Source organism: Carassius gibelio, chromosome A21 (genome assembly GCF_023724105.1).
Source record: "Carassius gibelio isolate Cgi1373 ecotype wild population from Czech Republic chromosome A21, carGib1.2-hapl.c, whole genome shotgun sequence".
NCBI classification, from domain to species: Eukaryota; Metazoa; Chordata; class Actinopteri; order Cypriniformes; family Cyprinidae; genus Carassius; species Carassius gibelio.
Genome location: NC_068391.1, coordinates 6,006,620 through 6,031,090, shown reverse-complemented (window position 1 = coordinate 6,031,090; position 24,471 = coordinate 6,006,620). Strand labels below are relative to the sequence as shown.

The following is a 24,471-nucleotide window of genomic DNA, read 5'->3' as shown; positions in this document are numbered from 1 at the left end:
TGAATTTGTGATTTTGAAAGAATTTTAGTATTTAATTGATCAAAAATACTGTGAATATTGTGAAATATTATTCAAATTTTCTATGTCATCACAGTAGCTATCCTACAGATTCTGTTGGTATAGTTTTGTCATCAAATTTGACAAAAAATTGACATGGGAGGAGGAAGGAAAAGAGGCACAGGACTGTCTTAGAATTCTTTCTTCTGGTGTTTACACAAAATGATGGTTTCCAGTCACTAAGTACTGGAAGTCTGCCATTCCTGAAGAATCAAAGGTGTGTAGGTGTTCAGAAAAATCTCAGATTCAAATACAATCCACTATAACACTCAATACACACATGTATACATATGCAATACATTTACACTTCTAGTCAAAAGTTTAAGGTCAGTGAGATTTTCTTTTAAAGAAATTAATACTTTTATTCAGCCAGAATGCATTAAATTGATCAAAAGATGTTTATAACGTCGGAAAAGTTTTCTATTTCAGATAAATGCTATTATTGTTAACTTTCTGTTCAGCAAAAACCTTAAAGAAGGGTTTCCACAAATATACCTAGCAGCACAACTTTTTAAGCATTGATAATAATAAGAAATATTTCTAGAGCAGCAAATCAGTATTTTAGAATGATTTCTAAAGAATCATGTGACAATGAAGACTGGAGTAATGATACTGAAAATTCAGCTTTTTGCTCTAAGATAACGCATAAGGAAATAATTATCTCTTGAATTGTGAATGTCTATATTAGCTGTGTCCAAATTCAGGGTCTGCATCCTCCTTAGGATCCTTCCTACCCGGTTGAAGGAGGATGGGTCCTCCGACGACCGCAAAAACCGGAAGTCGGTGTTTGTGAATTTGGACAGCCTACCCTTCTTTCAGTTCCCTCCCTTAACCGTTGCTCATATCCTGTCGCCTAGCAACCGTGACAGCGCCAAGCAAGACGCCGGTGAAGAGCTCATCGTTCTCTCCCCGGAGCTTTATAAACACTTCTGTCTGCTCTTTCGTCCTTAGAAGCGTTAAAACAGCTTCAATCACTAACAAATAAGCTGTGTGTAAGGGGATATTCACACAGGCAGTAAGGAAGAAGCTAGTTTACAAAAGTAAACGTTTTTTTTTTTTTTTTACATATACACGTACACATGTAAAAAAAATGCTTAACGCTAAAACAAAATGCCTAACTAGAAAACCACTGAAAATATATCTTTTTGAAAAGCCAGTTTTTAAAAAACATCGAAAATAATACTCCTCCCCCACTCCGCTACCGCTCGCTTCGTCCTGCCGAAAAGAATTATGGGATAGGTAGGACGCGAAAGGATCCATCACACCCATCCTTCGAATTCGGGGAAAAGGAGGACGCATTTGTGGGCCGCATTTGAAGGATCCTACGAATTTGGACAGCCTTCGTCGCGGCGCTGTGACGTAACATCCTTCAAATGCGTCCTCCGAAGGATGTAGACCCTGAATTTGGACACAGCGTATGATATTGTGCCTTGGTGAACAGCAAGTACAGGAACGTGTCCGCTTGTGAAAATCGTCCGGGGGGAACCGCGAATCAGGAGAAACACTTTCGTTCCGGGCCTCACAGTGCGCATGCCCAGTAACAAACAGCAAGCATGGAGGACGTGAGCCGCTGAAGATTTTACTATAAAATCACCCTGGATTACCAAATAAAGTAAGTTTTTGATACTGTCACTGGTTTAAACTCATTGTAAAGTAGTAGAAAGTATCTTTGCTCCATTAAACCGACTAGGTTATGAGGTTAAAGGACGAAGTTGAACGGTACAGGACCCTCTCAATGGCCAGTTGAGAAAAAAAAAACACAAAACAAATCCCGTAGAAATTCAGCTTTGTAGAAATGTAGCTGTAAACTAAATATTTGTGCTTTGGAAATGAGAATTCGATTTAAAGTAGCACGTAAATGTTGATGTCAATGAACAGAAATTTTGTAAACGTCACTGTAGTAACGTTAACGTTAGTTGTCAAATTCTGCTGTTTTGTTGTTGTTATTAACTTCAGAGACGTATAATGGGTCTGTTAAATTTAATCGTATTTGGGACTTCTTGACCATCTTCAACTGTCAAAATTAATTTAATACCGGAGGAAGGACTTTTAGCTTACATGACAGTATATTCCATGCATGTATATATATATATATATATATGTATACGTTTTGTCCAAACTATTCATGCATATATGTGTGTGTGTGTATTATATATATATATATATATTCATTCATCCTCTTTATTCTTCTTTATATGCTTTTCCCTCTATACAGCAAAACATGATACGCAGATCAAGAATCAGTGTTCGGCCCAATGTAAAGCCCGCAGGCCGAGCCCAGACAGCCTCTCGAGATGCATCTGTAGATAATGTTCAGCCTCCCCAGGCTTCTGCTGGCTCTGCTTCATCTGAGGGGTCACAGGTCATGGCTGAAAAGGTGAAGACTGACTCTCCTATAACAGCTTTGGATCCGACCAATGAGGAAGCGTCTCAGAGTAGCTGCCCTAGAGACCAGTTGGAGACTGGTAAACATGGAGAGTGAGTCTGACACCTTCAATTTAATAATAAAAGTCAACAGCATGAAATTAAAGAGTAGTTTTGTATATTTATTATTTAGAATCATGCTGTTGAAAAAAAGACATCAGGGTAGTTTACACAACTTTTATTCATATGCATATTTTATGCAAATATAATATGTAAAAAATGTTAATGATGTTGCAAATGTTTTTACAATATTTTAACTAATATTAATTCAGCGTTAAAGCATCTTTTGATTAAAAAGTTTCACTTTTTAATAAATGTATTAACTGTCAAGTTTTTTATTGAACTGTATCAAATTAATCTTTTAAAATTCAAATGTCCAATTAAGTTGTCAGATAATATTAAGTCATAAAAAAACGTATGTCCAATAATTAATGATAACAGAAGATTCATTTGATTAAATTATAGCATGTCACATTGTAGGATACTGCTAAATCTGCTTGAAGTTTAATGTAAACTACTCTTAAATTTTGGTCTGTTTCTCAAAATTATTTTTGTTTCGAGGCATATAACTTTATGCAAGGGCTTTTGAATGTTTTATCACTAATGCTATGGGTCACAACAGGGATGCAGCATCTAAAAGTTCTGATGCCCAGGATTCAACAAGCACCTCTGTGACTTCTGGCCCTCAGAGGAGGAAACGCTTCGCAGCTCTGCCCAACCTGGCCAAACCACGAGCCTCCCCAGCCTCCTCTAGGGCTCCGAAATCCCCACCCAAGTCCCCTGTAAAACCAGTACCACCCAGTGACCCTGAAAACTCAACCTCCACCGAAGAGTCTTTCCTTCAGATACCTGAGCCTGTAAACAACCCCAGACTTCCTGGAAGACGGAGACCTTCTGGAGGAGGCAGACAGGCCAATGTTCAGCCCATCCCTGCAGCCCCACTGCAGAATGACCAAGAGACAGAGACGCAAAAGGATGGGGGATTGGAGGACACTCTTGTGCCACTGACTGTCCAGCAAGGGGAGTCCCAGCATCCCCTAATAACTTCTCAACCTGAATCCATTTTGGTTCATGAAAATCCTCTGGCTCGTCCTGCTGTGGAAGATGTGGTTGTACCTCAGGAGAGTGATTCCGGGCCACCTCAAGACCAAAGCCAAATGGATCTGTTAAGAGAAAGACTTACGAAAATGAAGTCTTCATCAAAGATAATAAATTCCTTGAAATCTCTGAACGACCCAGCAGACATGCTCAGGTTAGCTCAGGCCAGGAAGCTTCGGGAACTTCTTAAAAAAGAAATGAACAAACAAAAGGTGTGTATGTGTTTTTTTATTAGTGCATATTAGTGTATAGTACTATATAGGTGTGTTCAAATTTTTTTATTTGACAACAGCTTGCTTAATATTTTTGTGGAAGCCATGATAGATTCAAACAGAATTTAAAAAGGCATTTATAAAAAAAAAAAAAAAAAAGTTTTAGCAACATTGTAAAATTCACTACAGTCATTTTTGAGCAATTTAATGCAAAATATAAATTCCAAAAAGTAAAAAAAAAAAAAACTTTTTTTTAATAGTAGTGTACATTTTAAAGAAATATATGAAATCACATTTATGAAGTTGAACACTGATAATCACAGCTTTGCTTTGTTGCATATCTGTATAATGGTTTTATGCAGGTTATGCAATGTTTGCTTATGCTGTGACTTGTATGTGTATGTATATATATATATCAAGAATAGAGTTCATATATATATATATATATATATATATATATATATATATATATATATATATATATATATATATATATATATATATATATATATATATATATATATATGAACTCTATTCTTGATATAGATTATGTTTAATCCCAGCTAAATAGCTAAATAAGATTTTTATTGAATCGCAGTTTAATAGAGGAAATATTTCAGTGTTTTCAATATGTTATACTGGCCTCTCCATTGCCTCTTAAATCTAGGAAGACAAAAAGAAACCCAAGCTGGGAATCAGAGAACGCAAAGCACCCAAAGACCACACCAAAATGACCATGAGAGAGCTGATCTATTACCTCCCTGTATCCAACCCAATGAAGTAAGTACCATTCTTACACCCTCTGTGTGTTGTAGAAGTGCATGGGAATGGAAATGTTAATATTGGGTTTGCGATGCTGTGCAGCGATTGCAACACACTTCTAATGAAAGGATCTCCTGTGCCTTGATTTATATCAAACCCTGACTTGTTCTTCTGTACAGGTCTTTCACAGAAGAGGAGCAGAAAGCTTCAGAGACAGTATTAGATGACTCTCCTACACCAGCGTAAGCCTGATATCTCTGTCTGTCACCTTGATGCCACTCTGAATAGAACAAAGTGTCTTCTCTGTAATTATATATAATATAGAACTATGGTTTTTCCCTTCAGGCCTTCTAACACTCCAGCTGCTCCATCAGTCGAGGAGGTGGTTGTAGAAGATGATGGTCATGAAGAAGAAGACGAGGAAAGAACGGAAGAAACCCAGTTGGAGGAGGAAGAGCCTCTTCTAGTGCCCAGGGTGAAGGTGGCGGAGGATGGTTCTCTGATTATAGACGAGGAAAGGTCAGTGAGCTGCTGATCTTAGAGATCCAGAACCTAGAGAAATCGTTTTAGTAGAAGTGAAGGTGAACAGCTTCTTATTTTGTTGTGCGGGTGTGTGTAGTTTAACAGTCCAGGTGTCAAGAATGAAAGGACCCAATCCAGCAGAAGACAGAGATCCCATATTTGAACGTGGCTCTACCACCACCTACTCCAGCTTTAGGAAGGGCACCTACACCAAACCCTGGTCCAGTGGAGGTCAGAAGTTAGTCAAAACACACTTCTTAATCTGAAATGTGTTGTATATTTAATTTATGTAGGATCTTCTTTTTTTTTTAATTGCAGAGACTGAAATGTTTTACTTGGCCATCAGCATGGTGGGGACAGACTTCTCCATGATTGGTCAGCTGTTTCCACACCGAGCTCGAATGGAGATTAAGGTGGTCGCAAAATCATTGTCTTTCATGATCTGAACACCTGCATACTTGATAATAGTAGTTGATTTCACCATCTACACTATTGTTTAAAAGTTTGTTGTTTGAAAGACTTTTAAATGTTGATTTATGATTTTTAGATGTATTTTATGCTCATCTTAGCTGTATTTGTTTGTTTAGTGAAGTGACATACAGCCAAGTATGGTAACCCATACTCTGTATTGAACCCATCCAAAGTGCACACACACACCCACACACACACACACACACACACCGTGAACACACACCCGGAGCAGTGGGCAGCCATTCATGCTGCTGGCCCCAGGGAGCAGTTGGGGGTTGTTTAAGGGCTCTAACCATTAGGCCACGACTTCCCCAATTCCCCTACAAATTACAAATTAAAATAAATGTTTTAATATATTTAGTAATTTATTACTATGATAGCAAAGTTGCATTTTCAGCAGCCGTTAGTCCAGTCTCCAGACAATATGCTGGTCTGGTGCCAGAAAGTACCAGCTCATCTTAATACCATCATCTTTGGTGTTCTCTTATTCCTTCAGAACAAGTTCAAGAAAGAGGAGAGAAATAACTCCTGGAGAATAGATAAAGCTTTCAGTAAGAGACCTTTTCTCTCTTCTAAAAACTTCTAAAAATTAAATTGGCTCCTTATTATATTACGTTTTAAGACACTTGGTTGAAAATGAAGTATGTTTTCAGAGGAGAAGCGGCGTTTGGATTTAGATTTCTTCAAAAAATTAATGGAGCAGATCCTAAAAGCCGAGGAAAATAAGAGAAACAAGAACAAAGAGCTTGTTAAGTTGGCTAAAGCACAGAGGAGAGTACAAAGGAAAGTGAGAGGTCAGTATATATTTTTTTTGTCTGTCCATCTGTTTATGATTCATAGTTTTTTAGAAAAGTTCTCATACACTCTTACAATGTTTTCTGATGCAGCGGCTACAAGAAAGGAATTGTACTCTTCAACGGATTCGGACAGTGATGTGGTGTCTGGAGAAAAGGAGAACGAGGACCTCTCAAATGATGGAGGAAGTGATACCACTCCAAAGAATCGCAGAGGAAGAGGGACAAATACTCAAGGGAGGAGAATCAAGAGGACAGATGGAGAGGGTATGCTTTAAGATAGAACAGTTGAAAAAATTTTTTTAAAGTCCAGCTGAATTGGAAATCAGAGCCTATGCTCCATAAGACTTTACTGCTTTTATATATATATATATATATAATATATTAAAGTATTGAATTCAATTATTTTTTATTCATATATTTTGTAGCTGCAGTAGATGAACCTGAGGAGTGTGAAAATCTTACTTCTGATGACAGGTAAGAATGAACTCAAATACATTATCTAAAGATTATAGATATCTCACATTATTCAATTTAAAGATGCATTTACATGCACACTACCATTCTGTAATGCTTTTAAAAGATGTCACTCATGCTCACCAAAGATGCATTTATTTGAACAAAAATACTGTAAACCGATTTTAAAATGCCATTTAGTCATGTGATAGCAAAACAATTTTCATCAGCCATTACTCCAGTCCTTAGTTTCACATGATCCTTCAGAAAACATTTTAATATGCTGATATGGTGCTTAAATCAATAATAAAATTGATTATTATTATTATCCTCAATGCTGAACACCGTTGTGCTGCTTAAAATAAAAACGTTTTCTTTTATGATTCTTTGATGAGTAGAAAGATCAAAACCACAGCATTTATTAAAAGAAAAATGTTCTTTGACCAATTATAGTATTCATTTATTTGAAAGGAATATTACTGAACCCAAACTTTTGAACAGTAATATCATTTCTGCACTACTTTTGAAGTTTTAATTTACCATTTTTTGGGGCTGAAAATTAAACTTTCTCTATAAGATACAAGAGTCCTGCTATTAAACCAGCTCAGCTCAAAGGTCGACCCCAGAGGGCGATCCCGAACCTCAGCCGCGGATGGGGGAACAGGAACCCTGTGCCCAGAGGAAATACCCAGGAGGACAGGACCTCACTCGGGGAGGGGAGTACGATGGACCCCAAGGTGATGTTATCAACTGTTGGATCCATTAGTTTTATGTGTGTTAGTGTATTACTGTACAAAGTCAGTACAGTAGACTAATGTGTGTTTTTTTTTTCACAGAAGAATCTGTTTTGTCTGACAATTTGTATAATTCGCTCTTTTTTAGGCTATAAAAGAGAAGCAGCAGTCAGCAGTTCTCCTGGAATTGGAAGATTTAGAGGAAGAACCTGACCTGAGTGCTGTACAAGAACATATATTTAATAAACCAACCAGGTATGTGAGAATCTTTAAATGATTTTATTTATGTTTAGGAATCTCAATGCAAAAATTGCATTTTCTTTTTTTTATTATTTAGTACTGTATTTTTTTTAATTATAGTATTTATTCATATTTTAAATGAGCTTTTATATTTTTAGTTTTTGTAAGATTTTTTAGTAATTTTATTATTATTATAATTTTTAAACAATGCAATCTATTTTTAATGTATTTATACATTTATGTTTAGTTTTAGTACTTCAGCTCAAACTGAACTAACCTGGGCACAATTTCTAATTTAATTTAAGTTGTTAATATGTATATTTTGTTTTGTTGCAGTTTTCAGTTACTAAAAATAAATTTAAATAGTTGGAGTTATTTAGTTCTTTCAGTTTTGGTAGTCATGCTAATTATTGTGTCTCTTTTAATTAGGTCAGGAAGGATCCCTAAACTCTCCCGGCATGTAATCCAGGCAGTGGCAGAGGAAGAGGAAGATGAGGAAGAGCTCTCTGATCTTCCTGTGTCTTCCAGATTTCACGGTCAGGGCATCAAGGCACCTGGCAGGAGAGCTAAATTAAAACCAGGGCCCAGATTGAAACGGGGCATGCTTAGGAGGGGAAAATCTAGGCTGGTGACCTTACTTGCCTCTGGAACTGAAGATGATGATGAGGATGAGGGAGAAGAGGAAGTAGAAGAGTGTATCCTGAGCCAGGAAGACTTTCCTTCAAATCCTGAAGAGGAAAACCAAGCGTTTGTGCCAATGAGTCTACGCCCTCTACAACAAGTTAATTCAGAGGTGGAAGAAACCATGGAAGAGGTATGTTTATGTATTTTAATAAGATAGAGGACCCTAGTGGGACCACCTTCTTCACATATTATTTCCATCAGTGTGTTTGTTCCATTCATAAACTCCCCAGCTTGAGCCTCATTGAGTTTTTCTTTTTGCATAAATTGTGTTGTTAAGGTTGGTTTTCAAAGAGTGATGTTAATTTTTGTTTTACTATTTTGTTTGTATTAATTTCTATGGAAGCCCATTTCTGCCACTGAATAAAAAATAAAAAGGTAATTGCAACTTAAAAAAAAAAATCAGAAATGTGTGATACAAACTCGCAAATGCCAGTTAAAGTCCAATTGTGTTTGTGTTTGTGTGTGTGTGGGGGGGGGGGTCTGATATGTCAGAGTTTCGAGATATAAACTCTTAATTGTGTGAAAAGTCAGAATTGCAAGTTTTTATCTCGCATTTGTGACTTAATATATAGCAATTCTGACTTTATAACTCACAATTGCAAGTTTATATCTCACAATTCTGAAAAAAAATCTGAATTCTGATTTAATATCTCATAATAAGTTGCAATAACCTTTTTTTTTTATTATTATTTTTTTTATTCAGTGGTGGAAACGGGTTTCCATAAATGTATGCGTGTCATATCATAAACTCACAACCCTCCTACCTTTCATTGTCCTTTCCTCTTTTATTACTCATTCCCATTGGCTCCCAGCTGGACATTTCTGTGAATGTGCCTGATATCCTGGGCACATCCCAGAATGCATTTTGCCACGAGTTGTCTTGTGAGCAGGCCATGGTGCCTGCCGGTCCTTTCCCTTGTGAACACCAGTTGGACCTGCTTGTTGTAAGTCTCTCCAACATCATCTCTGTTTCCTCATTGGTAAACTGGTAAATGTTGTGGTGTCCATCCTGAATGCACATACATTTTGCTTTTCTTGTCATCTGTAGTGAAATTTAATCTAGTTTCTTCACTTTGGAATTGGAATGTTTTTGTATTGTTTGATGAGATGGTACTTACTTGTGTCTGATTTGTTTTGAAGGACGTCATTGAATTCCTTGACCCAGACCACATGGAGGGTAAAGTGAAACTCTCTTAAGCTTTTCCAATGAACAAAAAAAATCTGCCACATGAATTGTTATTATATGGATTAACCATGCATTTATTTGTAGTTATCATATTCAGGTCTCCAGTATGCACTGAAAAGTTATATTCCAGAATCAAATTGGGCAAAAATGCACAGATAGAAGCACCGTTTTCTTTGAAAAGACAAATAAAAATAAACATAAATAGTACTTTGTAATTTAATTTCCATGTATATAGTTGATAATAATAATAAAAAAAAACATTATACAATCAAATGAAGCAGAAAAAATACACACATACAAGGCTGGTTTTCTGTTTCGATTAAACTTTTTTTTTTTTTCATGATAATTTGTTATTATTGTTCAGATAATGAAAAATATATTTATGTAATCAAACTGGGGGAAAATGCACTGATAGAAGTCAGATTTTTTTATTGAATAAAACTATTTATTTGTTCATTAATTTATTAATGTATATGAGTTGTTTTATTACACTTTACATGATCATATAACAAATAATAAAAACAATAATACATGTGTTGTTCCTACTATAAATTATATACTATTATTATTTCCAGTATTTTTAAATTACTTTTATATTTAGAATTTGCATATTATGCTATCATCCAAACTTTAAAGAATATTGTGTGATTTAAATTAAATCAGTTTACATCCCCCAATTTACACAAAAGCTTTACTATTCTTTCTTTTAGTTTGTAGAGAGATCAACAATGAAGCCGCCCAGACTCTTCTGACCATCGGGAACTCAGCTCAGATGATCAAGACATCAGAAATGCCCTGTACAAGTATGAAAAATCTTCAACCCTATTATTTGCTTCAATCCAGATTTAACACTTTCCTTCAAATCAAATTTGAAATCTTCATTAGATGACTGAAATCTTTTTCAGGTGGAAATGATATTGTTGAACAGTCAAGCATTGTACATGAAGAGGTCGTCCATGAGGAAGTTATCACAGAAACCGCCGTCCTGTCCAGTTCTTCTGTAAGCTGCGAGTCAGAGACAAAAGATGATGTTGAAATTTCAAGCTATGAAGCTATTATTCCAGAACCTTCTTCTGAAGTAACCCCCACCCAGAATGAGGAACCTATCAAATCACAGACAACTGAAGAAGATCATCATCGTCCCATTCAACATGAGACACAGGTTCCACCAAGTAAAAGAGGGCGATTCTCCAAACCCAAACCCAATATTGGTCAAGGTCTGAGAACCAGACGTGCTCCACTGCAGCAAATCGCTGGTTCTTTTGGGACCTCTAAGGATCCATCTTCCACAGAACAGGATAAAAATGCAACACAACCCATGCAAGAAGACTCTGTCCCTGTGGCTCACCTGCCAGACTCCTCTATCGTCCACACTGAGGTACTACAGCCGGATCTATCATCTGAAAGAAGAGAAGACAGTCCCAAAGTCATTCCTGAAACAGTGACTAAAGAAGATGATCGATCTGTCTCATCTTTAAAAAGAAAGAATGATGATATAATCGCAGAGGAAACTATACAAGAACAAGAAGCAGTGAGATTAGAACCACAGCTGACTAAAAGGTATAAAGTGTTGTATAACACTCATTTATTAAGTTTTTTAAAAATGATTTGTCCATGTATTTTCAGTGATTCTGTTGGTCTGTGTTCTCATTTTAGTGATTTTTATCTTTTTAAAATGTATTTGAATTAATTTGTATTAGTAAATACAATAAATATGAAGGATAGAATCATTTGCACATTCAAATCTTTCCTTTATCTAAAAGCAGCACTTCAAATTGCAACAGTTCAGATTCCATAATGAGGCTGATATTTATGTGTATTTGTCAAAATGAAATGTCTGTATGTTGTGTGTTTCAGTGTGAGTGAGTCTGAGAGCACATCAGATGAGCCCTCTAAACCTGTCAGGAGGTGCCGTGGACCCAAACCTAAACCAAACCTGATTCAGACATCCAGGCGCACTCAGACACAACACAGCACCACATCAACCACAACAGGTAAGACAATATAAAACCGAGCCTCTGTTATGTAGTATCTATTGGCTATATATTTTGCATATAGATTTTTTGTAGTGGTTGACCGATATATTTGGCCGATATATTTTTTCTTTTCAAATATCGGCATCGGTCGATAAGTTTTTCTGCTTGGTCGATGTGTTCAAGGCGGGACTTTTATTTTGACTTCGCAGAGTACTCAAACTCTCTCTCTTGTTTGTTGTCGCCATAAACAGTTATGTCTAAAACGGATAGAAGTCTGTCTAATAATCAGAGAACGGTTAGACAAAGAAATTAATGTATACTGGAAGTATTATAACGATTCATTTTATATTAGGCCTATCAGTAATAGAAAAGGTAAACATTATAATACTTATAAATATTAATAATAATATTTTTTTTTAAATCATATCGGCTTTATACGGCTATCCCCCCCTGCTCTCCAAGATATCGGCATCAGTTGTCAAAAAACACATATCAGTTGACAACAAATTTTTTGTATTTATATTTTTTATATATTTACATTCTCATTTTCATGATTGTGATATGATTGTTAAAGGGGTAAAATGACGTTGATAAAAAGAACATTGTTTTGTTTATTTGGTGTAAATGCAATGTGTTCTTGTGGTTCAAAAACACATTATTTTCCATATAATGTACATTATTGTTGCTCCTCTATGCCCAGCCTTTCTTAAACGTGTAGTTTTTACAAAGCTCATTGTTCTAAAAAAGCGAGGTATATGATGATTGGCCAGATATCCAATGCGTTTTGATTGGCCAATTGCCTCAAGCGTCTGATGGAATTGTTACACCAACATACTGTGGTGCCGTCTCCCAGCACTATGAGACAAAACCAATAAAACCCATTACAAACAAGGCATTTGTAGCATCCAGTGGGGACATAATTACTGATTATAATGACTTTTATTGTCTTTTTACGCATTGCATAAACATAAAACCAGAGTGCAGTGTAGAGCTCTACTCTACACTGCTCAAAACTTCAGTTTGAATCAACAGTGGCAAATTCTTTTAATACCGAAACAAATTTACTTACAGGCTGTGAGTTAGAAGCCCCAGACTGTACTTGCAAAGTTGGAACTGCCCCACTTTATAGAAACAGCCTTTATGCCACAGATGCATTGTAGGCTACTCTCACAGGAAACGGTCCTCATCCTCCATAAAATGCGCTGCACACATCTGTATATTTGGGTTGAACTGTTCTGAAACAGTGTTGTAAATACAACTTAACCACTGATTTCTAGTTGTGTCCTCTTTTGGAAGACCAAACAAAATATTTTTGCTTTTACAATGAAACCACGAGACTGCGCTAGCGGCAACAGCAAGAATCAAACGTTACACCTTCTTTCTTTGTGTGAACATTTAGGCGGCATTATGCAAATGTTGCCACATTGTGACGTAGATGTGGGGGGCATGTTTAAACAAGGCTTTTTTGGAGGGGGTGGTTGACTCTTAACCTTTATAAAGAATATCTCTTTGGATTTGAGACTGAAGTCTTTGCAACTTTACAGATCTTCTTTATGTACCAAGAACTCGTTCAAAGAGAAAATAAAAATTTAAATCGCATCAGATGACCCCTTTAAAATAAGAAATAAAAAACAAGCACAAATATCAAAACAAAAACAATCTATTTTTATGTTTGCAAATGTTTCCCTGCAGTTTTAAATGAAAAGCCAGCTGTGGAGTCTTCCACTAAAAGTCCTGAAGAGGATGCTGTAGCCACCACAGAACTTGATGTTTTCACAAGCACAGCTCAACAAGTGGTGATATCGAGCGTTGAATCAATACAGGTAAAATACCTGTTAAATTTGTGTTAAATCCTATTTTTTTAACCCTCGACAGTTATAATAGTTACTAAGGACATATAATAAGTATCTTGTGTTATGTCTCTGTAATTTAGACCGTCAAAGATGTCACCCTGCCAGTTGTTTCTGAAAACAATTCCAGACAGAAAACTGTATTCATGCTGGATGAGAACAACAGAACCAATCCTGAGGAAGTTTTTGAAGACGCCACTGTGAATCATTCTGGATGTGAATCAGAAGACACATCTGCTGAGCCCACGCCCGAGGAACCTGTGTTTATACTGTCACTCACAGAAATCCCACCCAATTTAGATGAGGGGGCGGGCTTTCAGACAGAGCCCCTCCCACCTGTGGCAGCACCCGAGTCGCATTCTCATGGTCAAAGGTACACTTTATCTGATGCCGTAAAACACTTGCAAAGAAGTAAATAAACATTCAAATGATGTTGTGAGTTTTGTCCTTGTTTCTCCTGGTTGAGATTTTGTTAGCCAAATAAATGCACATTTAAGTCTAAACCAATGCAGATGTTTCCATGTTCTACCATGTTCTCTAATTTCAGTGCTTGTGAGAGCAGGGAGGTATCTCACCTTCTGATCACAGATGCTTTAGTTCCTATGTCAGAGGGCGAGGAAAAGAAAAGTGAATGGAGGGTTGTGGACAAATCAGTGAAGGGAGAATTGAAACGCAAGACACCAGCCTCCACATCTCAGGGGGTAAAAAATGCATCTTGACTTTAAGCACTATAAATGCTTGATAAATGCTGATATGTGACTAATAGTGAGGGCATTTCCTTCTTAGAGTACCATAGATGAGAGTCAGACAGAACATCATGGTGAGAACTTTTGCAGTACATCATTATACTCTAAAAATGAGCATATATGGCACGGATTGTAACATCTGTTCATGCATTGCACTGCACTATAACCCAATTTCTTTGTGTTAGCAGTGGAAGGATCGGAAAGTCTTGTGGCAGAGGGGACTGATGATAAGGAACATATGGAGAAGAAAAGAAAACTACCCGAAAGAACAAGGAGAGGTAAAAGAGTGTTCAAAAGTTTGTGGTCGAGAACATTTTTAAATGTTATTTTAATTCATAAAATTATAAATTATAAATTCATTAAAAATTTACTTTCTTCTAACTGGAATTTGTGTTTCTTTTAAAGAAAGATTGCAAGACATAACATGGGTTTTACCAGTGAGCTCTTTCTTTTGTATTTAGCAAAGCTGCAAGTTAAACCCACCCCCGTTTCAAGGAGAAATGCTCAAGGTGTTGATGCTAAAGAGGACACAGCAGCGCTTTCTTTAAAACAGACTACCTCATTACCCATTTCAACACAAAAGACAAGATCAGTTCCAGAGCAAACTCTCCCGGCTGTCATCTCATCAACCAACAACTCGATATCAGCCACAATCTCAGAGAGAGGAGCAACTACAGATCATTCTGCAACCAGCGATAATACTTGTTCACCTGTCCCTGAAGCGTCTGTCCAGGAAGGCATCATGGGAAAAGTGGACCTCTCAGGCAAAGAGACGTTTGAGTTAGCAAGTGGATCAGACTTGCAAGGTGTCAGTCAAATCACACCTATTGCTACAAGTGGGGTGCTTACAAGGTGAGTGGCTCTTAAATTTGTCTAAATGTGTGCGTGCCAAATGTGCTAGAACTATGTACAGTATATATATGGAGCAAAATGCGCACTTTTTTTGGAATCGGCACCCCGACATTAGTAAGAAACAAATATTGGATTTCATTTAGCATACAGGTGCATCTCAATAAATTAGAATGTTGTGGAAAAGTTAAATTATTTCAGTAATTAAACTCAAATTGTGAAACTCGTATATTAAATAAATTCAGTGCACACAGACTGAAGTAGTTTAAGTCTTTGGTTCTTTTAATCGTGATGATTTTGGCTCACATTTAACAAAAACCCACCAATTCACTATCTCAAAAAATTAGAATGTGGTGACATGCCAATCAGCTAATCGACTCAAAACACCTGCAAAGGTTTCCTGAACCTTCAAAAAGGTCTCTCAGTTTGGTTCACTAGGCTACACAATCATGGGGAAGACTGCTGATCTGACAGTTTTCCAGAAGACAGTCATTGACACCCTTTCCAGGGAGGGTAAGCCACAAACATTCATTGCCAAAGAAGCTGGCTGTTCACAGAGTGCTGTATCCAAGCATGTTAACAGAAGCTGGCTGTTCACAGAGTGCTGTATCCAAGCATGTTAACAGAAAGTTGAGTGGAAGGAAAAATTGTGGAAGAAAAAGATGCACAACCAACCGAAAGAACCGCAGCCATATGAGGATTGTCAAGCAAAATCGATTCAAGAATTTGAGAGAACTTCACAAGGACTGGACTGAGGCTGGGGTAAAGGCATACGTGTCAAGGAATTTGGCTACAGTTGTCGTATTCCTCTTGTTAAGCCACTCCTGAAACACAGACAACGTCAGAGGCTTCTAACCTGGGCTTAGGAGAAGAAGAACTGGACTGTTGCCCACTAGTCCAAATTCCTCTTTTCAGATGGAAGCAAGTTTTGTATTTCATTTGGAAATCAATGTCCTAGAGTCTGGAGGAAGGGTGGAGAAGCTCTTAGCCCAAGTTTCTTGAAGTCCTGTGTTAAGTTTCCACAGTCTGTGATGATTTGTGGTGCAATGTCATCTGCTGGTGTTGGTCCATTGTGTTTTTTGAAAACCAAAGTCACTGCACCCGTTTACCAATAAATCTTGGAGCATTTCATGCTTTCTTCTGATGACCAGCTTTTTTGAAGATGCTTATTTCATACTCCAGCAGGATTTGGCACCTGCTCACAGTGCCAAAAGCACTAAAAGTTAGTTAAATGACCATGGTGTTGGTGTGCTTGACTGGCCAGCAATCTCACCAGACCTGAAGCCCATAGAGAATGTGTTGGGTATTGTCAAGAGGAAAATAAAACAGGAGACCAAACAATGGAGATAAGCTGAAGGCCACTGTCAAAGAAACCTGGGCTTCCATACCACCTCAGCAGTGCCACAAACCGATCACCTCCATGCCACGCTGAATTGAGGCAGTGATTAAAGCAAAAGGAGACCCTACCAAGTATTGAGTACATGTACAGTAAATGAACATACCTTCCAGAAGGCCAACAATTCACAAATTTTTTTTATTGGTCTTATGAAGTATATTATTATTTGTTGAGATAGTGGGTGGGTTTTTGTTAAATGTCAAAATCATCACAATTAAAATAACCAAAGACTTAGACTACTTTAGACTATTTGCATTGAGTTTATTTAATACACAAGATTCATAATTTGAGTTGAATTACTGAAATAAATGAACTTTTCCACAACATTCAAATTTATTGAGATGCACCTGTATATGTCCAGTGCCGGACAGTAAATTGACATTTGCTTTCATTTTATTCTTGACAAATATATTCTAGATATTTCGACATTACCATTGATTTTTATTAATTTGAATGTCTTCTATAGACCTGGTAGAAGACCCAAGGGGTTCCTGTCCTTCATTTCTTCTAAGAGTACACAAGGACCCCCAGCAGCTCATCGAGAGGCCAAACCAGGCCACCCAAAACCATCAGTCAACACTGCACGTCCTGAGAGAAAACGGATAGCGGCTGGACCTGTTACCACTCCAACCAACTCTGGAGTAAAGCAGCCTTCTCCGACCCCTGCTTTCACCACTGCGTCTGTCATCGAGGTATCATTTAGTCAGATATTGCAGTACTTACGGCCACTTTATGTATTTGCATTAATTAAACTGGATTATATCTCTCTCCACTCAGCAGAACTCAGACGAAGAACCCACAAGTGTCTCCAAGTACTTTTTCAGTGACATCTTTACTGAAGTTGATGAGCTAGAAGACATGGATTAAGGCCAACAGTTGAAATAACGAACCAGTCACAATTAACTAAATGGTCAGGAATATAGTTTGACATCAGGCAGGTGTATAGACGTGTGAATATGTGAAGTTTTTACCAGGACATTTTATAAAGAAGAACCACAAATGAAGAGATGCAGTGAAAACGTACCTCAGTTACTTAGTCGATGTAATGATGTCTTTCATGCTATTATATTTTTATTTAAGGATAAATAAGTATTCATTTTCTTATGTTTTTGATACAGTTGCAGTCTTTTGTGTAAAAGTAAAGTTGAAATATGATTCATGTTTGAACTGAATTTTTTGTTGTTGTTGTTTTAAATTTTATTCATAGTTATGAATCAGCAACATGCTAATTTCTCTCAGTTCTCTTACACCAATTGCTATTATTATTATTTTTGTATTATTATCTGAAAATGGCATTTTTGTATGCTTTTTTTTAAGTGGCGTTTCTTATATATATATATATATATATATATATATACATATATATATATATATATAAATATATATAAATTTTAATTAGCAGCTTTAAAACAAGCCTCAATTTTAAATAAGCACTGTTCTGTTTTTAGCTCCATGCTGTCTACATGCATTTCTCCACATTATTTTGTAGCATTTTTGTATTCATCTTTTAGTCACAAAGCTTAACCTTTGTTCAGTTTTATGCTGTTCATATTTGCTTTTCATGTGTATGCAAAGGTTCTCAAGCAAATGTTTAACTTGTACGTCTTTGTAAATATTTTAATTAAAACATTACAGTATGTTATGTTTTCTATCTGTCTGAATATGAGGAAATCATTTCTTTTTAAGAATTTACACAATTATTAGATTAATAAAATAATGAAAATAAAATATATATTTTTAGCTACCTTTTGTGGATAAGTGTATGAATAGCGTGCTTTAATTCCACAGAAATATAATTAAATTAATAGCAATTAAATTTAACATAAAATATGTTGTATTTAGTGTTAGTTCTTTTTTTTGTTTTTAAGCATAGAGTTTAAATAAAGTCTTGTATTTTCTTCGTAACTATATTATAAAGACAATGTCTGTTATGTTTTTTGAGTGTTGTGCAAATTAACGTTCAAACTGCTGTTGAACAGCAGCTCGTTTACGTTATTAACATGTGACACATTTGCTTCATGTAAGCTCCACCCACACGCTTGGCGCTGTTTCAGTGTTCCAAACTTCAGGCGCCACCCATACGAAGAACTGGGGAAAGCACATCCCATTTATCCATAGTTGTTGCAGCATGTCCGGTGGGATTTTATACGCCCCTAGTATAAGATTTTTTTAAACATTTGGGACGGGATTTATGTTTATTTTAATGCGATAATTTCATTTATTTAACACTTAACCGCTTCTGTTGGTGCTTGGATCTTCAACATACCTACAGCAGCAATGTTCTGCAGAAACCAAACTTCCAGAGCAACTGTGGCCCGGGGATCCGCGATGGAGATGGAGGTGAAGAGAGGCCGATTCCGCCTGAGCATGCTGGAGGATTCCGCAGAAGTAAGCAGCCGCAGCACCTCACATGTGCAGGCGTAGATCCACAACACGACTCAAAAAAGAAAAAAAAAATAATTTTATCGCTCAGATGTTGCTCGTTCATATCCCAGGAGATCGAATGGAGTTAGTTCTCGCTTATGGTTTGTATACATGGCAACTGATATATGGATATGTCTAGGAGAAGAAAAATGACATAAAGTAGACCATTGTTTACACAAAGTTGGGGTATAATATGCATATGGATGGCCAAAGATTCTATTTGAACTCGATTTAAACTCATTGATGAGCTCTGAGTCCAGTGTCTGTTGAATTGTGCTCTTCAGTTTAGATTTATTGTCGTGTTTTGTAAGAATGTATTGCATGAAGTCACCTTTGTTGTGACTAGACTGCATTACGTCATATTGTTTAAAATAAACAATGTATTCTGGCATATTGAATTGTTCTGCATTCATAGAAGACAGCTTACTTGAATTTGCAAAGCGTATTGTTGAGTTTTTTTTCTCCTGAAGTTAATTTTGTGGCATGTTTTAAACAACTTTGCATGTTCAGGAATCTCTAGTATTTATTTATTTTTCTCTTTGGGCGCAAGTGTAAATGCTGAAAAATGCTCTAGTAATCTCACACATCTGGAGTTTCAGAAATTACACACTATTTCAATCTGAAAGATTTCTTTAAAACATTGTTCAGAGATTGAATTATCTAAGCAAGGCTGTCCACACCTGTTTTAAAGCTACACTTCTCTCATTTGTAGCTGTTATTCTTTCTCTAAAGTAACTTGCAGACAAAAAGACAAATGATCTGTAACCGAGCCCTCTGAGCAATGCTACTTTGCTCTGCCTCATTTCCTCTACAATATATCTAACCTCTTTTATGACTAGACAGGCAATGACTATGTTTTATTAGGGCAGTTTTTCGGGCCCTATTTTAGAGTAATAAGAATTGGCTAATATGTCGTCTTAATGTTGCCTATTAGAATTAGACACAACCTGTTTGAAATAGTTCTTAGACATGGGACCCTGAGGGAATTTCAAGTCAGTTCACAGGGCTCGCTGTCATCAGAGCAGACAGGCATTGAGCCGGTGCCAGCATGCTTTAATCTGCTATTAGTAGGGACTAATAGTTTAAGAGCAGTTTAATCAATCTTCAGCGAGTGATTTTGTTTAATTGAACAAAATGGCTTTGTTTCATCCTGCATTGCAGTTGCATTGTACTTGTGAACCCAAATCACAAATGTTATCAGTTAACAGTCCATATCAGGTCTTAATGTCCACATTATCTAATCTTTTTGTTAGATACTTTGACACATATTTAACTTCAGCTTGAGGACAGTGTAAATTGAGAATTTCATTAGTAAATTGCTTTCATTCATTTGGCTTTTATGAGTAATCCATCGAACCTGATGGATAAACCCTTAGATTGCTTATTTATGAACATCAAGGTGCACTTTTTAGTGGTAATCTTAAGAACTTAGATTACTCCCTCTTACATAACTGTGGCGCTTTGCATCACAGTTGAGAGGATGTGAACAGATGAAACAGGTATTTGACTGCCTGCTAATTAGGGATGTTCATTTGAACCGTTAAGCGACAGTTAAGAATTGTGACCCATTAATACAGTCAGTTAAATGGATTAAAAAGTTATTTATTTATCATTTTACTACATATTTAAACTGAGCAGTGTCTGTTTTTTTTCTCCATATATTTGACTAACTTTATTTTATTATGATAATGAACGGGCTGCATTGTCAAGGTAGCGATAATAAAGAAAATCGTAATTCTAAAAGTTTGGCCTTCATTTGTGTACATTCACAATGAAAACAAATCTTTGTGCTTTTGTAATATAAGCCTAAAGAAAAATATAATGCCGCTTTCTGCCGTCTGTTTCCTTTCGCGCAGCACAAAAATAAACGGAAACTCTGCATATTAGGCTATTTGAACAGTTTTTTGTTCATTTTTCTCGCATAGACCTATTTAATAGTAATATATGTATAGGCCTATATATAGCCTAGGTTTATTATGTTTTTTTTTTCTTCTAACAGAAGCTCTGCAGGTGTGTGATGTGATATGATGACCATGTGAATCCTCATGTTCTGTTGTTTACTGCTTTTTGCGCATGTAAAATGTATTCCCGGGAAACAAATGTTAGTATTTTTAATGGTTCACAGACACTTATCCTTTCTAATTTACTTCAGTTCTAATTTAAAATAACCTTCTTGGTTAACTGTTAATAATCGGTTAACGAGCATCGTTTGCCGGTTAGGAAAAATAACCAAAATGAACATCCCTACTGCTAATAAAAGCCAACCATAAATGGTGAGGTTTTGTTGTATTGAAGTTTAGCTTTTTGTTCAACTTTGTTTCTCTTGTTAGCTGAATGTTTTCAGAGCTCTCCTCTGCTTTTGCATAGTGTTTGTTTGTGTGTGACCAGACGTGTGGCTCTGGTTTGACTGAATGCAAATTTTGTGGCACACTGGGATGTATCTTAAAATAATCAAAAGAAAGAATTAGGACTTTTAAGCAGTGTTGTTTTGGTAGTATTTATTAATATTTTGAAATCGCTTTTATATTTTAAAATATTTTAATTTTACTTTAAGTAATTTTAATATTTGCTTGTCATTGTTTTCAGCAGTTTTATTTAATTGTTAATGTTTGTTCATATTTTAAGGTAAATTATTCCATATAATAATTTTAGTAGTTTTACTTTGCAATACAACACTGCTATCCAGACAGTAACTGTAAATAGGGGTTGACCGATATGTATTTTTCAGTGCTGATACTGATTATTGCAGATGAAATAGACCGATAATCGTTATGTTGAACCGATATATGTGTCTGTTGTAAAAATGTAAATTTATGTCAAAATTAATAATAACAAGGACTCTGAAAAAAACTTTCTTTAAATGTTTTAAATTTATTATATCTGCAAATTGGTTTTAAAAACGACCGATAATGGTAATAAAAAAATGCTTAATATCGGCTAGGCTGATAATCTGTCAACTCCTAATTGTAACAATATTATTAAGACAAATTGTCAAATTATTAAATTGCATCTGATAAGTTTAGTTTTTGCTGAATGGCATAAGAAGATCGATTTGAGCTAGGCATGTGATCAAATTAACCCCATTTAACAAAACGTCTCATGCTAATCTATACAAACGGCTTAACATACTAACAAAAATACTCTGAATGTTGTAGCATGCTCTGGAGCTAAAGCTTTATCTTAAATAAACTTAAATACATGGAACAAAAGTCATGCTTTAGGGCTTATAAGGTCATATGATGTGGATCATGAACAAAATTTAACCCACTGAAATCACTTCTAGTATGCGTGTAGGTTTAATTATTCCAACTTTCAGCTGACCAGATTTATTTTTTTACCTTATTTTTATTTTAATATGCACCAGACAGTCAGTGAATGGTTCTGGGTGTATCGTCTGAGGTTATGACTGCTCTTTCTTCATCTCTCTGCAGGACTGTGAGGTTCAGAGACAGATCGAGATGGAGGTGAGGATCAGAGAAGGGGCCTGTAAGCTTTTAGCTGCATGTTCTCAGAGAGATCAGGCTCTGGAAGCTTCCAAGACTCTCCTTACATCCAACAGCCGCATACTGGCCCTCATGACCCAGCTGCAGCGCATGAAGGAAGCCCAGGCTATGCAAAGAGCAGAACGGAGGTATATCATTGAGTCACTGGACTGGGGAATGGAAGTTTAATAAGTTGGACCGAGTAGATAGTAACAGAATGAATAGCAACTCAATGTCTCCTCAAACAAAACATTTTCAACTCGCAAATGATTTCCATATAGTTTGGCATTACTACGGAAGCCTGTTTCTGCCATGAGATTTGAGAATAGTAATACAAAACTGCAGAATTGCAAGATTTTTCACAATTCTAAGTTTAAATCTCTCAATTTCAAGTTTATATCTTACAATTTTAACTATTTTTTTCTCACAATTCTGAGTTTAAATCTAAGAACTAAATAACTAATCTGTTGTTTTTTGAGTTTATTCTACCAATTGGTTTTGTTTCTGCCATCAAAATAAATTTAATAAAAGGTAATTGCGACTTTTTATCACACAATTCTGAAAAAAATGTTCCTCACAATTCCAACTTTTCCTTGACTTTTCTTCTTAGAATTGTACGTTTATTGATTGTAATTGCAAGTTTAACAATCACGCTTTTCTGAATTGTGATTTTGTGATCTTGCAATTATTACTTTATATCTCACAATTCTGACTTTATATCTTGCAATTATGAAAAGAAAAATAAATAAAGAAATAGAAATAAAGAGAAAAAAAAAAGAAATAAACATAAAAAATAACAGACAATAATAATGAAAGTATAACATATTTATGATGCCTAACTGTTGTAATGGTTCTTTTGTAAGTGCACTTAAAATGGCTCACAATGTCTGGAATAGAGCCGCTGATCCATTGATTCAATGTTTTTAGGTCATCTGATGGTGGGTCTGTTGATCAGCGATTACCTTGTTCTGGAAAAATAGCCATTTCAGGTCAGGTTACACAGACAGAGACAAATGCAACAACTTGCAAAATTCTATATCTTATTTATTTGCATTGATTTGTTACTGCTTTTATTTTTCTATTTGCTTGACTTATCCTCAGATATTCGCATTCCTCTCATGTGGAAAGACTCAGAGTATTTCAAAAACAAAGGAGGTGAGTTGGACAAATCGTCATCTTGGATCTATCTGACATTTTTGTCCAAATTGAGTCTGTCACAAATTAATTATATTATGTGATTTTTATTTTTAATATGTAAAGTTATTAACATTTTGGGCACCTTTTATTTAGAAAACAAAAATGTTCTGTCTACAAAGTATATGGAATGCAAAAACTTTGAAGCTCAGTAACACTAAACTGATCAATGCAGACAGAACCTTTAAAAATACTAAGGTGGCGAAATCTGTTTGCCTACAAAATCAGTACATTTTTTTCACTGATTTTCTAAACTTCTGTCCCTCTTTTCTCTGTTTAGAGCTGCACCAGTGTGCTGTGTTCTGTTTGCTGCAGGTGGGGACAGAGATTCATGATACAGATCTCGTAATAGTGGACAGGACGCTCACAGACATCTGTTTCGTTGAACCAGTGATATTGTGAGAAGCTTTTACTTTCTTTTATCTCTCTGATATCAATGGACAAAATAGAAATGGTCCTCTCTAAAATGGACTTCATTACAAAATTTTTGACTTTTTTTGTCCTTTTTTTGTCCTATGTCCTTTAAAATGTCTCACCATGTCATATTCATTATATATAGTTGATTAGTTTAGTTGTTAGATAAAGAAGGAATTTTTTAAATATATATTTTGGTCAATTTACACTACCATTCAAAAAGCATAAAGATATGTTTTTGAAAGAAACTTATACTTTTAATAAGCAAGAATGCATTGAATTGAACAAAAGTGACAGGAAAAACTTTTTTTTGGGAACACACATTCACAATTAGCTATGAATTTTGCCTCAATTAATTCCTAATTTGCTGCTTATTAATAGTTTTAATAGTTAGGTAGTTGTTAAGTTTAGGTATGGAGTAGGGTTAAGGGATCTAAAATATGCTCATACAGAATAAGGCATTAAAGGGTTAAAAAGGTCTCACAGGTTTGGAACGACAT

The 24,471-nt window shown here is 35.9% G+C and overlaps 2 protein-coding genes across 8 annotated transcripts in view; both read left to right on the top strand.

Annotated features, from left to right (window-relative positions):
* The first annotated feature begins 288 nt into the window (after nt 1-288).
* Nucleotides 289-17,798, top strand: LOC127941890 (transcription factor TFIIIB component B'' homolog). 5 transcript variants are annotated; one of them, XM_052537338.1, is made up of 28 exons: nt 293-1,669; nt 2,273-2,535; nt 3,104-3,791; nt 4,459-4,571; nt 4,733-4,795; nt 4,899-5,072; nt 5,173-5,306; nt 5,394-5,488; nt 6,043-6,097; nt 6,200-6,340; nt 6,434-6,607; nt 6,769-6,817; nt 7,374-7,533; nt 7,679-7,785; nt 8,200-8,584; nt 9,267-9,398; nt 9,595-9,631; nt 10,351-10,443; nt 10,546-11,200; nt 11,498-11,634; nt 13,309-13,439; nt 13,550-13,839; nt 14,014-14,167; nt 14,253-14,286; nt 14,398-14,490; nt 14,674-15,064; nt 16,924-17,149; nt 17,238-17,798. In XM_052537338.1, exons 2-28 carry the CDS (start codon nt 2,279-2,281, stop codon nt 17,322-17,324), a joined length of 5,055 nt encoding a protein of 1,684 aa, XP_052393298.1. In that variant the 5' UTR covers nt 293-1,669; nt 2,273-2,278; the 3' UTR covers nt 17,325-17,798. The 5 variants fall into 5 exon arrangements, with proteins under 5 accessions (XP_052393300.1, XP_052393298.1, XP_052393296.1 ...); XM_052537336.1 differs by having other exon boundaries at nt 17,235-17,798; XM_052537339.1 differs by having other exon boundaries at nt 295-1,669; nt 14,401-14,490; nt 17,238-17,797.
* Nucleotides 17,799-18,517: 719 nt separating this feature from the next.
* LOC127942211 (rhotekin) overlaps nt 18,518-24,471 on the top strand; it is a 30,252-nt gene continuing 24,298 nt past the window's right edge. For 2 of the 3 annotated variants that reach the window (XR_008149284.1, XM_052537880.1), the window contains exons 1-5: nt 18,519-18,845; nt 22,313-22,512; nt 23,291-23,352; nt 23,465-23,518; nt 23,838-23,955. Coding sequence is in view for 2 of the 3 variants with exons in the window: in XM_052537880.1 (XP_052393840.1) it covers nt 18,735-18,845; nt 22,313-22,512; nt 23,291-23,352; nt 23,465-23,518; nt 23,838-23,955 (545 nt within the window). In the remaining variant the exon portion in view is untranslated. Of the gene's footprint in view, nt 18,846-22,312; nt 22,513-23,290; nt 23,353-23,464; nt 23,519-23,837; nt 23,956-24,471 lie in introns of all 3 variants that reach the window. The other variant, XM_052537879.1, reaches the window with a different exon arrangement.

What these genes read in the sequence shown, in the direction of transcription:
- LOC127941890 (XM_052537336.1), top strand. Translation starts at nt 2,279, where the DNA reads ATGATACGCAGATCAAGAATCAGTGTTCGGCCCAATGTAAAGCCCGCA. An exon ending in CCTGTATCCAACCCAATGAA is followed by an intron (nt 4,572 to 4,732) that starts GTAAGTACCATT and finishes TCTTCTGTACAG; the next exon opens with GTCTTTCACAGAAGAGGAGC. An exon ending in CACCACATCAACCACAACAG is followed by an intron (nt 11,635 to 13,308) that starts GTAAGACAATAT and finishes GTTTCCCTGCAG; the next exon opens with TTTTAAATGAAAAGCCAGCT.